Consider the following 14,358-nt stretch of genomic DNA (forward strand, 5'->3'; position numbering starts at 1 on the left):
ACATCCTTGTGGTACTCCACTAATGACATGACTTCAGTTTGAGAATTCACCTCTTATCTGTACTCTTTTTCTATTTAATAGCTAATTCTCAAAAGCTTTCTGAAAATCTTACTAGTACATGCCACACACTCTGCATATATCCATTACTGTTTTTATCCATTCAGTTGGTCAGGTAGGGCTTATCTTCTCTAAATCCATATTGACTTTTCCTTAGGTTAATATGTTCATAAGGTGATCCTCTAATTTAGTTCTTAGAATGATTTCCGTAACCCTGCATGTAAAATAAGTTAGGTGGATGGGCATTTCAGCAGTCCTTTAAGACAACCTCCAATCTAGAGCAACTGTTGGAAGAATTGAATCAATGACTTTGTGTAACATCTCGTTTCCTTGAATACAATTGGTAAGATACCATCAGTCCCGGGGAATTTAATCTTGAGTGCTTCTAGTACATATAACACTTGTGTCTCTTCTGTTTGAATATTCTTTAAAAGACAGTTCTGTCATTATGCTGCCTGAGGGATGTTGTTGCCTTCTTCCATAGTGAACACATCAGTGAAATACTCATTTAGTAAATCGGCAATTTCCTTTTCATTGTGTAGATGTTTCCCATTATTGTCCCAGCTACTGTATATCGGACCTCACCCCTAACAGTTTGTGTGCTGTAGCACTGAAAAAAAATATATTTTAGCCTTCTTTGTAATATTTATTGCTTAAAGCAAAGCCATATTATTCTTTTGGTTGACCTTCAGTCCATTTCAATCACTACAAATCCTGACAGAAAATTTGAACAGGATGTTATATAAGGTAGTAAAAGATTCAGGATTATTCTCCAGACCCTACAAACTCTTACTGGCAAAAAAAAAATATTACTTTACCTTTCCAATGAAACACACATATTAAATAGTCATTGTGTTTGATATGAAAATATTCTTGGGGGACATACAAAGCAGAAAGAACAATAACAATTGAAAGATTAATGTCTGATGTAAGCATTTAAGGTTTCAGCATAACGGTGTGTACAGTTTATATTGCTTCTAATGTTCTTAAAATTCAATCATCTTAAAAAACAAGGTCCTATTGTATATACCTCCCCAATACTGAAAATAGAAACAAAACCTAAAAAATAATGCACTTATTTCACCAGATTGGAGTTTCTAGCCCTTTGAAATGATGATGGGTTTGAATTTTATTCTATGAATCTCTTTTCAAGAATGAACAGCTCTTCAAGGCTATGCCACTGGCTAATCCAACAGTAGCTCATGCCAGATCTAAAAATATCAAACTAGTCTAAATCAATGGTTTTTAATGAGTATGAACAAAATAAATTGAGGCAGTGAACTAAAGGAGGGCATTTGGCCGGGAACACTCATCAGGTTGTTAACAGTTTACAGAAACATCTCTTCGAGAATCGGTCTTCATTGCTTCATGGCAATGAAAATGGGAAATGATGCAAGCAGATCAAAACAAATGCACATTGTGAAAGCCATGTGATCTGGGTATACTGTTAACTAGGAATATTGTCACTTCAATACTTAAATATACATGAGTGCTATAAAAATAATGTAGGGAGTCTAATAATATTGCATTCATATGAGAAATACTTTTCGTGAAGGTTTACTCTCCATCAAACTGTTTAGAGCTGGATTACTGTAATGTGCCAACCCTCTATATTGAATGACATAAGACAGAAATATTTAGAAATACTTAAGGCATGGTGAGTAAGACATCACTGACTTTAAGCTCCATATAGACGGTCTCTTTAGGTTTATGAGGAAATGTATACTGCAGTGTAAACAGTCTTCCTCTAGGCCTTAAAGCAGCTTGTCTTGTAGAAGAAAACAAGCCTCATTTACAAAGATATACTAAATGTCTCAAAACACAGTTACTTAATACTTATGCTTATGATGCACATCTAATGTGTATGTTTGTACTTACAAAGTTGAATGACCCTCAGAAAGATACAAGCAATGGAAATCAGCACATTATTAGCACAGCTACAGGTGCCTCAGAAACATGTACATGTAACTTAAGCACAGATCATATATTAGAAGACGCACCTCAAGATCACTGGCCTCTAACTGTAAGGACACAGTATATACTGTAGGCTCCTCTGACTATAAAGGCAGGGAAAACACTGCGAAACATGGGGAAGTACAGGAGAATTTTTCTGAGAAAGCGAGTGCTTTTTGTAGACTCTAAAATTCTAAAATACTCACTACCACCGTGTTATGCATTTTAAAATAATTATTATCCTTCAGGCCCTGGTTCTTACATCTTTCTCCCTCCTTTAACAAGCATGTCTTACCCTGTGTGCAAGGAGAGTGTCCTTGTTCAGAAACACCACTCGTGCTGCAGCTTTATATAAGAAATACCTCATCTCATTATATCTTCTTTACATGCATGCAAACTTGCACGTAAGTTAGGCAGGCCTTACAACTGGGACTTTTTTGTGAAAACCATGTACATATTGTTACCCTCATTAATCCTGTCTTTTCATGTCATTTGCATACATTAGAATGCAGTTAGCATATTCAGCATGTGGAAATTTAGATGAGTTTTAACACGTGTACGCGCACGTGTGAAAGGCTTTCAGACAGTTCTTTTCCTAGTTTGTGAATCCAATAAAATTTCATGAATACCACCTTTCTTCAACTTACACGCTTCTCATAGCACTAAACTTTTTGTGAATGAGGACCACAGACAGGCAATTTGGAAGGACAAGTATCCAAAATTATCTGAAACCCCAATTCTAGTTAAGTTAAAGCGCAGTATAGTTGAAATTAAACAAAAACCCCACACGTTTACTAATGTGTTTGGTTTTTTGTCCTAATTTAAACTGTAAACGCACAACAATTTGGGTCCAAATATGATCTAAATTCCGGAGTAATCAATTTCCCAGTATCTGTAAAAAATTGATTTTTGCAGTATTAAATCAATAAAAACAAAAAAACAGACATGTCACCTTCATAAATTTGAATAAAACAAGCAGCCTGGCTCTGGTGACCGTGTTTTACAAAGCAAACGAAATGCTGATACAGTACAAGGTTTTCTGGATAGACACGTATGTCAAGCCACTCCCATCTAAACCTTCAACCAGCTGGCTCTGCCACAAAACAAAGTATTCTTGCCTGCATCTGATTTGCGGTTAATAACTAATTGTTTGTGCTACAGGCTCTGAGCCTCTTGCCAGTGTCAAAATCCACACATCCCCGCAAAAGCTTGGGGAGACTTGCAAAGGTTGTGGCTTGTACGACACGGTAAGATTAAGAGATCTCTGCCCTGTATCACGGAAGAAGAAAGGAGCCTCTATGAATTTACACCCAGGGTTTAGTGCAGAGATAAGGAATAGAGAGGCAAGACAAAATAAGAAAGAAAGGCTGGGGGGCACAGGGAGGGTGGAGAACCATGGGTGTGGTCCTCAACTATGGCCTTTTACTTTCTTTGGGACAACATTAGCGCCTCTGACATTGGAGCCAATTTGGCTTTGTCTGCCAATGGGTTCTGGTCCGCTACCTCTCCCATCTGTGGTATCGAGAAGCAAGAGGGGCCATTGTTTCACACAGGCCTCCATCACGCTCTTGTTTTTTTGTGTGAACCGTCAATCTCTTGGCTAATATCAAAGCCGTGAGGAAATTAGAACAGACTGGCTCTAATGCAAAGCACTAAAGCTTAGCAGGGTGCATCCACTATGCCACTAATTAGGCACTGGCCAACAAAATAACCTGTCAATGCGGAATTGCCATTTCCCACACACACCTGCATTTCATACCCTATTAGGCGGACAGGCAGGGACAGAAAGAGTAAGCGTTCAAGTGTGATAAATGGACCAAACACAACAGTGGGGCCATTCGCAACTACAAAAAATCCTCATTCTTATTACTTTATCTGCCTTGTTCAGAGCAGTAACAGAATGGGGGGGAAAAGACCCACTAAAGGTTTAACTTTACAGACTCTCTGCACTGTATAATCTGAATACAATTTGAGAAAATACTGTAACATAAATCTAAAAACCCAAACAAGGCAGATCCTACATTACTTTTACTTTACTTAACCTGATAGGTACAGACAAAATCAAAGCCAGTTTTAAGATAACTAGATTTTTTTCCTTCTTTTTTAAAATAAAATGTACTTTTGTTTGAGCTGCAACATCTAGAAATCACACTGAAATAATACAAGTGTACAGTTTCTCTTTAGATTTGTCTGCTGACATCTGTACAAAATGCTTCATTTCTTTACTGTCTGCTTAGTCTACTTAGTTTTATTTCTATGTGAGCCCATAGAAACTAAATCGTATTTATTTTGAATGCTTAATTTACAGGACAGAGAAAGTCTGTTGTACCACTCTCAATAAAAATCTACTGTTTTTATATTTTTGCCTACAACACAAGCAAAATGTAGGTTAATGAGTCTAGCATTAATTAATACAGGGCTGACCTAACCCCCCCTCTAACCCACAACGCGGATCCAGGAATTCATTAGTTGCTTTTCCATTGCAAATCAGATTTTATCACTGAAACTTATATACACTTTACTTAGTGTTTCTCACAGTTCTAAAACTGTGCATAGCAAAAATTTCACTAGGGCCATAACAAAATACTTAAAAAACATAAATTCAATAACGTCAATTTGAAAGTTTGAATTTGTACTATTCAAAACACATCAGCATAAGTCTGCATTCCACAGAAAAGAAAAACCAAATAAATGTGCAGATGTGATGGAACAAACAGATCTGAAGTATTACTGAAACACTGTGTAACAAGGTGAAACTGCAAGTAGATTGAGAAGAAAAACAAGCAGATTTTTTTAATTAATTCAGAAGTGATGCGTGACAGCACTGGGTTTATTGATTAGTGTAAGACTTACTGAACCTACTACCTTGATTTTATTAACTCAATTCTTATGAAAGACTAAGTTTCTAAATGTCCTTTCTTTTACTTTGATGCGTCAGTCATACGTTCCTGAATTTCATTTAACAGAGACTGATAAGGCTAAGGCTGATTTAAAGAAAGTGCACATTTGGGGAAAAAAATCAAGGTTCTTGGATTGTCGGGATAAAAGAATGTATCTTTTAACCAATTTGCTTTTATGGCAGCTTGACTGAGTGGCCTACAGCTGAAAGCTGTGTAGAATACAAATCTTATTGTTGTGGTGAAAAACAGTATTGCAGCTTGGATTCCTCAGACTTTCGATATATTGTTTGCCTCTGACATAAAATTCATGAGGTGTCGAGCTGACTTAAACTCGACAAGAAGGGGCTCAAAGGAGCCAGTTTTATTTGCCTGTGGAACTGTAGCTCCACAATTGGTCAAGTTGTGGCCTAAAAATACTGGTCAAAATATACTGCATAAATAAAAGAGCAAACAAATCAGAGAACATCTCTTCACAGAAAATGACTTCCCTGGAAAAAGCGCGTAAGCGTACACGCACAGTTCGGCATTTTTAAGCAATGATGTCAGGTGCATAAGGGACCTGTTAAGCACTCGTGGGACTAAATGCACTATTAAACAAAACAAAAAACACAACCTTTATCTGTCTTCTTCAAAGTACGCTGCAAGGTTCTCTTAAAATAATCAACTATACTTTGCATCACATGAAGTAGCAACATTTTCAATTTTTATGAAAAACTTTCTCCACCCTCCTTCCTACTTGAGCTCAAGTACAGAGTCCCCCTGCTTGGCATGCCACTGCAGAGCAGGTCATCAGGCTGCCTGTTCAGCTGCCAGCATCCTTTGTGTACAAAGATGTTAATTGGTCCTAATCCGCCACTAGAAGCTGTTTTGGTAGCCTGACCTAGCACCCTGAAGGACACCTTGGTGTGAAATACTAAAGAGCCCATTCAAGTGCGAGTGAAAAGAAGCACTGAGCATTCCAACACATTTTAATTTCCCATCTGAAAAGGGGAACATCATCATTCTAACACTGAATAAATAGTACAAAGCAGTAGTAACAGTGAAGTATGTCACACATTCACACAACACAGAGGGGGCTTCTTACAAGGAGCCAAAGCTGGGAATACTAATTGCTAAACCCAAACCTAGATGGTGTTGCATTTTAAAATCTGTTATTAGACATTATAAATTAGAAATGATCAATTATTTTTATGTAACAAACTTATTCCAGTATGTACTAGGCAACCTGCGTATCTTATTTACTCTGTCCTGCTAAAGGTGGCTGAGAGAAAAAAATGTTTTTGGTTTTCAAAACGTTCAGTTTTGGAATAATTTCTTTGCTCTGTAAATATAACTTAGAAAATAATTTTACAGAATGTCTATACATATATGCACCCCAGAAAGGATTTACTGCCATCCCACAGATAATTCCTACAATTTTCCAGCGAGTGTATTCATACTGAGCCTGAGACTCAAAACAGCAGACAGGAGGAGCGCCAGTTGGGTGTTCTTTCCAGAAAGAAGTCTGGTAAGAGAAGAACAGCCCTGCCATCTGCATAATGGCTGAGCTCTTTTACTGCAGGGGAACGTATTCACTATGTGTTTAAAGGACTCAAACAGATAACTTCTGCACCGAAGTGACCACTGATCACATTCATAAAATTAATGGAAATGAAACATTTAAGAGACACATTTGAGACTTTTCCCACTTTCTGAAGTTTCTGAAACTGGATTAATGAAAAGCTGTCTGACCTGCATTTCCCTTGCGGCCAGAACTAATCAACAGAATGAAAGACGTGTTTTTCAAGCTGCTTTCAGAGCTTGTTCATTCCTTATGTGGACAACAGTGGACTCATACAGTACATAGTCATGCTATAGGAGACCAGCCAAACCAATCAACAGCAGTCACACTTGAAGAACAAGACGACTATCTCCCTGCAGACCAAACCCCAGTTCTGATGCCTTTCTTTCAGTTTGTACCCACCACAGGAGGCACAGGACTGCAGTCTACATCTGGAAAGTGGAGGGACATTCCTACAAGAAACCTCAAACCCTTTTCATGATAATTTCATGATACATTCAATGTCAACCAGATACTTAGAACGAGAGAAGAAAATATCACCTTGAATCTATATAAATTGAGCCTTACAACTAACCAAACAACTAGATTTATTACATTTTCATTTAATCACGCTCAAATAATTTCTCCTTAGAGGAAAGTACATTGCACGTCAAATTAGAAAAAACACCTCTACATTTTAGAAGGCTTACGGTAATCCTGGCTATATGAAACAAATACAAATTTTTGACAGCATACATTTCTGATATGGCTCATAAAAGCTCTCCTGCAACAAACATTTAGCAACGGTCATGACAACAACATGACATAGTTAAGAAGGCCTGTTTTAAATATAGAACCAACTCAATGCTTTCACTTTGTTCAGCATGTAACATTTTAAATTTATGTAAAATATAACACAATTCCACAAGAAAAACACTAAATTTAAAGCTTACTCTGCAATGCAGGACAATAAAAGCAACTTGCACTGGACAAAAGCACAATTACTGAATTAGAAAGGACCTGTCAGACGCATGTGCCTTTAGGCAGGGTTTAATAGCAGCCAGTCTCAGGTATGAGCAAACAATGTGGTGAAATGTTCTAATCAAACAAAGACTAGATACACTTGAAAAGGACTCCATTGCAAAAATTCAGCTTCAAGATGGGATTAATACCACACAGTAGGATTAGCCAGCACAAGTGAGAGGTCACCCTTATCTGGGTGGGGTGGTGTAATGGACAAATTCAGCCTTTTATTTCCAGAGGCCTGAGGTTAACAACTCTTTTCATTCCAAGTGTGAAAGATTTGTGTTGACTTTAGCGCAATATCCACACTTAAGACCACAGCAGAAATTCAGCTACATTATTCAGTGACAGATGGCCCAAGAGAGAATCACTGATATAGTTCAGGTCACGATGAGAGTTGTGTGAGGAGATGGTGTTAAAGTGTTTATAAAACTGATTATGTCCATTGTACTAACTACTGTTCTGTTTTTTGACCAGCTATTGCAAGAAACAAATTCAGAAAAAAAATTATATAGCACATAAATTACATGAACACCATTACTGAAGGACATAAAATACAGCAAAGTAGGAAATGCTACTTTTCAAGGCTTGAAGAAGAAGTTCTGTTTGCAACATTTAAAGCTTGCGTGATAATAAGCATCATAAAGAGGTAGGCTAATGCACCAAGTTTAGAAATAATTAAGTACTAAATACCCTGGCCTTTTAAATGGTGAAAAAATGGCAGAGTCCTTTTACTTTAATGATCTGCCTGTGTTTACCAGCCCCCCTTGTACATCTTTAATACCGATGTAACACCTCCATTGTGAATAATCTTCTGAGTGATCTGAATGCTTTTAGCTCAGCAGGTAGACAGACACAATGCTAACAAAGGACTCCCACCTGACAGCCTGCCTGCAGATGCTGCAATTGCACTCAGACAATATCTTAACAGGCAGTTGGGTCCAGAAAATGTCCTTCTGGGAACCAGAGAAGGACAACTTGATGTGTCACCACGAGTCCAGAACAGGTCAACTGGGAAGAGCCTGGTTCATGTGCTCATCCGTATGCAGGACAGAAAGAGAGGCAGAATGATAAAACACAATCCAAGCCCTGCAGCACAGTCCTGTCCTTCAGTGGAGTGTTCAAGCTAGCCCGCAGCACATCACGGATCTGCTCCTAGCATCACTGACAGACTGCCCTTTGCTTACTTTAGCAAATCTATAAAACTGAGACAGAGTCATAAAGAGGTACCTAATCTACCCATCTTTGATACCATTACCTTTCAATCTAAAGAAAAGTTAATACAAACAGCAAATCTCAATTATATACCTGACTTTGCTGCCATCAAAGTAAATGATCCATTGTGGTTTTAACATGTCAGATACAGCTAAATGACATCCAAAGTGAAGGTGCTGCAGCAACTAATTATTTTGTGATCTTTCCTGCTAAATGGATGGATTTCTCACATCACCAAAGGGTGAGAAGCTAAATTAATGTAATCGTGCATCAGATTTAACCCACAAACATTCTTATCCCACAATTAGTAACAATTATCAGCCATAATGGACCAGCAGAACCACTACAGAGCAGGTCAGGTGGATAAGTGACAAATTCTGTATCTGTATAGCGGTATGATTCTATGGGTTCTATAGTGGCTTAGATTTAGAAAAGGTAAGCCTTGCCTAACTTACTTGTAAGAGCTCTTTGAACAAGCAACAGCAAAAATGGATATAAACAGAGCATATGATATGATATGATAGCTTTTCAAAAGAGTTTGGGTAAAGATTAATTCTCAAACTGCAAAGAAATGCATGGTTTTATAAGAAAAACTGAACTACTAAAAGCACTCTACCATCAGGAACATGTTTTGCTCCCTTCATATTAAAAAGCCTTTGAGTTGATACTATTATGTTTTAAAACCTAAACTGTTAAGCTATGACACACCCTTTGGATGTCAAAGGGTGTCATAGTCAGGAATAAAAGCTCAGTGATATCAAATAACCATGCCGTACACGCAGTAAAGCCACCTGTAGATACCTGTTCATGCAGTATTATTAGAAATCCCTGTTTGCAAATAAGAGAAAAACCCCACTGATTAGAATCAGATGGAACAGAAGCATAGACAGCTTCTCAACATGTGATTATGAAACCAGATGTTTATTTTCCTTAGAGGACTCGACTCTCCCGTTCTTTGCATTAGTAAGAGTTTTCTAAGAGGCTTTTATTTCCATGTTTTTTAGCACTTTTCCTTTGAGCATTTTCTTGCTGTCTCAGAGTCTATTTTAGGTGTAAATTAATGTACAGTAAGTAACATTAATCAAAAAAGGATAAGGCCCACACTGAGGCTAACTACAGGCAGAGCACAAACAGTTCTACTGTTTATCTGGAGATGAGGGTACAAAACTTAAGAGTACAATGACAATCTTTCTCTTATTGTCTAAATACAGACAAAAACAACTTAAATGACCAAATCCTAAGAGACAACAGCTTGTATTTAAATCTGTGAGAAGCAGAAGGAGCTGTGGTGCACAAAAACAAAGATGAGCCAATCTCTTGACTTCAGGGTCAAAAACATTGAACATCCCAAAATCGTACTCCTAAGAATATAAGAATAAGACAGGCTACAAAATGAGTTTGATTTTTAAACTGTGAAAACATATTAGGCAACTGTCCCACAAAAAAAAACTGTCTGAAAATGTCAAGATGGGGAAACCTCACTGCGGACTACTTCATTTCCCAAAACAAAATGTGACGACTGATCATTTGGCAACCCACAAAACAGAGAAGGACGGGTCTCACATCCTTACTTTGACTTACAGCACTTATGATCCGACAAGGGCACGACTCAAACCAACCCCCACTCATTTACCACGTCTCGGAACAGGAACAACATTGCCTTTTTCCTTTAAAATTAGTCCGCATTGTTTCCCATGTTTGTGCTGTATATCCTAAGTCAGAATTTAACAATATAGCTTATTATTCTCATGGAAGAATGAAGGGCTTAACACAATTGTGTCCTCTGACCTCATGAGTGTCTTAGAGACTTTCTCTGAAGTTCACCAACCCTGACTTGGTTGAAGACATGCCATCACACACAACGTGCCAGGAACTTTCGCCACTGCTTCCACCGAGAATCTACAGATACAGTATATGTCTAAGGGATGGAAAAGACATGACATCTGGGATGACATCTAAGTGCCATGTCTTAAAATGCCCAGACCTAATCCAGTTCAAACATCCTAGTTTGTGGTTTTAAAACCTTGTGAAATCACATAAAGCGGCCAGGTAATAAAGAACAGTAACAACAAACTGTTGTAAGTTGAGAGTCGGCCAGAAGCATTTTCATGCCTATTTGAGAAATTACAAGACAGCCTGTAAAATGAATACTCCCTAAAAGAGTACTGTCAAAATATGTTCTCGATAAAGCGAAGAGTAGTACTTTAGTAGAAACTTACTATATTTTGGGATTTTTCTTCAAAACATATTGCCTTTTGCCCACACTCACTAGAGAAATTTGGAATCATATACATAGAAGAATCTAGAGATGCAATCTATTCTAGCTAGAATAAAAAAATAAGGAATGGTCTGTTCTTGTTTTTTTTTATCCGTACTACTTAACGATACTGTGGTGTGTTGCTAAAACACCAGATAATGTAGTTGTATTTTTTAACGATTACATCATTATAAAACCAGAATGCATATTGCCATCAATACGTTTTTAAAGGTTGTATTGTACATGTAATTGTATCAGCTAAATTGCTACAAGACGCGGAATCTGCTCTCACGTGATCTTATCACATGAACAGGATCACTCATCCCCATCTGTCGCAGTTCTCATTATTCTCATCGCAAAGCATTACTTAAAACTGGGTTCCCACAGGCCTATTTTACTGACGTGTCTTAGCGACTTGCTGACAGTTTTATGTATGTAAATCCTGCAGTTAGTGCACATCTGAAACTGCTTTAGTACTTCGCGTTAACAATCCAAAGGTGTAACCGTATTCAGCCTTCGAATTAGAAGGAAAATACGAAATTATAAATCGAAAAGGCCAACAATGCTAAATAGTAAATACATTAAAACCCTAATAACGTTAATGTCGTAACCTATTCTAACTATATATCTGGCTTGCAACTTAAAATCAAAGACGCGTTAATATATCTGTTTTAAGGAATAAGTAAGCAGATGTGCTGTCACAATCGATAAAGTGTTCTGATTCAATTAAATATTTAAATTTCAGCAATAACCTATCATTTAAATATTCGTGTCAGGTTATGCCATTTTTAAGAAATAAGTGTAATCTGATAAGCTCCTATCATTTTCAAATACATTATTCACAACAAAACCTAACCTGAAACTTAGTACTAACTCCGCTCCCCGCTCTGCCCGAGAAAAGTACAGCTATAATATATAATAATACATACTCAGCCTGGGCTGCGATATGTAGTTTCTGGTCACAGACTGGGCATGTTGTCTAGCAGCAGCTTCAGGTCCATTCAGGGTGTCAATGGGTCTGCTTCCCACCATTGTAGCCATTGTTAAATTGATTTTTTTTAAAAGTAAAATACAGTACAACTCTACAGTCTAGTTTTACACGGTCATATGACACTTAAATCCGGAAGCTAATGCCTACAGGAAGCCACTTGCAGGCGCGTCCTCGTGATACGGAAGGGGGGGGGGCACGGATAAGCGCGTACCCGGATATCTGACTGCGTTACAGTGGCTTGTGGAGCTGGGTGTAAATCCTGAACTAAATTTAAGCCTTTTCAACTCTTCTTTCAACCAGTATACTTACAGTTTATAAAATAGTTAACGAAATGTTTCTAGAAGTATCTGTATATGTTTAAAGATGAAAGGTTAAAAATGTTTGCCACTGCAATAAAATGAATGAAACGTAAATGTAATGAACGTTGCTGAAAAAATAATTATATTTTCAAAAAAAACTGATAATAACTATACCTCCAAGGAATGGCAGAACTGGCTGTAATGTTCATACTATTGCTACAATAGTAGATACACTATTGCTCTGTGGTGTGCTTACTATAGGATGGAAACCATTTCCAGCATCTACTCTATGAAGGTATCTACACAGAAGATTCACATTTGTTATTCACCTGGGTAATATAAACTTACATAAATCAAAGCAAGCTGTTTTTAGGTTAGTTAACAATGCTTGGAAAAATAAAACCAGAACAGGACAAGTTATACATTTAAGATCCCACTGTCAGAGTTAAGTTAAGGTCAAACGAAGGGTTCTTAATTTTGAAATTCACAACAGAGTGTAAAAGGTTGCATGGTTCTGTGGAGGTCTGTGATTAGGCACTATTAGGCACCAGGTATAATTTCAGATTGTATCATATTCTCTATGGAATTTGCATGTTCCCCTCCAATTTGACTGAGTTTCCTCCCACATTCTACAGACATGCTAGGTAGGTTAATTGGTGCCTTTATTTGTGCTTTTGTGTGTGTGCCCTGGCCTAGACTGGCATCATGCCCAGGGTATAGACCCACCTTGTACCCTATGCTAAATGGCCAATTCCTGGGTTGCTATGACCCTAACCAGGCATCAGTGGTTTACTTATCAGTGGTTTCTAATGAATATTTATATATCATCCAGAAAAACATAGGTGGTGCATACGGTAAGTGCTGCCAATAACCAGCACTGAAGAAGAATAGAATTTTCAATGAATGTGTTGTCCAGTCAAAACTACAATGACATTGCAAAAAGCTCTCACCAGATTGCTCTCATTGTGAGCCCGCTGGGATGGAGCTGAAAGAAGGGTTAGTAAATGTTATCTATTTTGTGCTCATCTATTAGTGAATTTTTAACTTTTACATTTGTCTCATGAAAATAATAATACTCTTTGTCCTTCCCTAATAAAAAGGCAAATTGCTGCTTTCAGTAACAATGAAATTTTGATTGAGCCAAAACAGCAGTACACAACACACAACTTTTGTGACATCACTATTGTGCTATTTTACGGAGACTAGACTTAATAGAGGATTTTTATTTCTCCTACATCACCATTAAGTAGACCAGTGTGCATTACTGTATAGATTATATTACTGTTTCAATTACAAGCCATTCTCAAGCTGAGTGTGCTCCAGCTAGTCCGTCCCCTCTCATTGTGTCTCTTGGGGAGTCCATAAATGGAGGACTGTGGCTTGAAAGTGCTTCAGTCAAAATATCTGATCAAGGCTATAAAAGACCTGACTGAAGTGGTTGTACATACTGCAGCATGACAGCCAAGTGATCTAAAAATATGAACAGAAAATACGTTTCCAGGTTTTAAACCCTGAGTACTGAGATATCTACAGCATGTTAACCCCCCTCTCCTCCTGCCTTTATATATTAAGTTCTGCGTTACAAAATGTTTTTGTATTTATTTGATAGGCCTTTCATTTTAAAAATTATGTAAAAATCTACTACAACCAAAATCAAATACTTTGAGCATTATAAAGCACTTGAAAGAATGGGTTGCTTGTTGGTGTGGACTCTGTTGTAAGTCTGAAAATCTTTGTCAGAACATCTCACAGACATCTCCTTTTTTAATTAAAATACGTTAAACAGAAAAACACCCATGAATGGTGGAATTTGATGGAGATTTTGGTCTTTAACTTTCATACACTTTTCTACAGGCTGCATATACAATCTGGCCAATTGTTTGTCCCCTAAACTCCTTGATGTTCAGGAGGATTTTTAGAACAATAAGACCAAAGGTTTAAACCCTTATAACACGACTGGCTTTTTGTTTTTTTGGAGTCTCCAGTGCTGAAGTAAAAAATGGTCAAGTGTCAGCAGGAGAGTCCTTGGCTTGGTGTGACATGCAAAAGAATCTGTGGGTAAAGACCTCCAGCTTGTTCTCAAAGACATATTTTTAAGACATATTTTCAGTGATGAGTCTGGC

General features: G+C 37.5%; 1 protein-coding gene across 1 annotated transcript in view; it reads right to left on the reverse strand.

The window, feature by feature from the left end:
• The window catches only part of atp6v1b2a (ATPase H+ transporting V1 subunit B2a), a 41,352-nt gene extending 29,238 nt beyond the window's left edge, over positions 1 to 12,114 (reverse strand). The window contains exon 1 of the mRNA XM_088916176.1: positions 11,875 to 12,114. Within this exon, the coding sequence (XP_088772302.1) occupies positions 11,875 to 11,986 (112 nt within the window). The 5' untranslated portion in view covers positions 11,987 to 12,114. The remainder of the gene's footprint in view (positions 1 to 11,874) is intronic.
• Positions 12,115 to 14,358: the final 2,244 nt, after the last annotated feature.

This window comes from Atractosteus spatula, chromosome 5 (assembly GCF_055471065.1).
Source record: "Atractosteus spatula isolate fAtrSpa1 chromosome 5, fAtrSpa1.hap1, whole genome shotgun sequence".
Classification (NCBI taxonomy): domain Eukaryota; kingdom Metazoa; phylum Chordata; class Actinopteri; order Semionotiformes; family Lepisosteidae; genus Atractosteus; species Atractosteus spatula.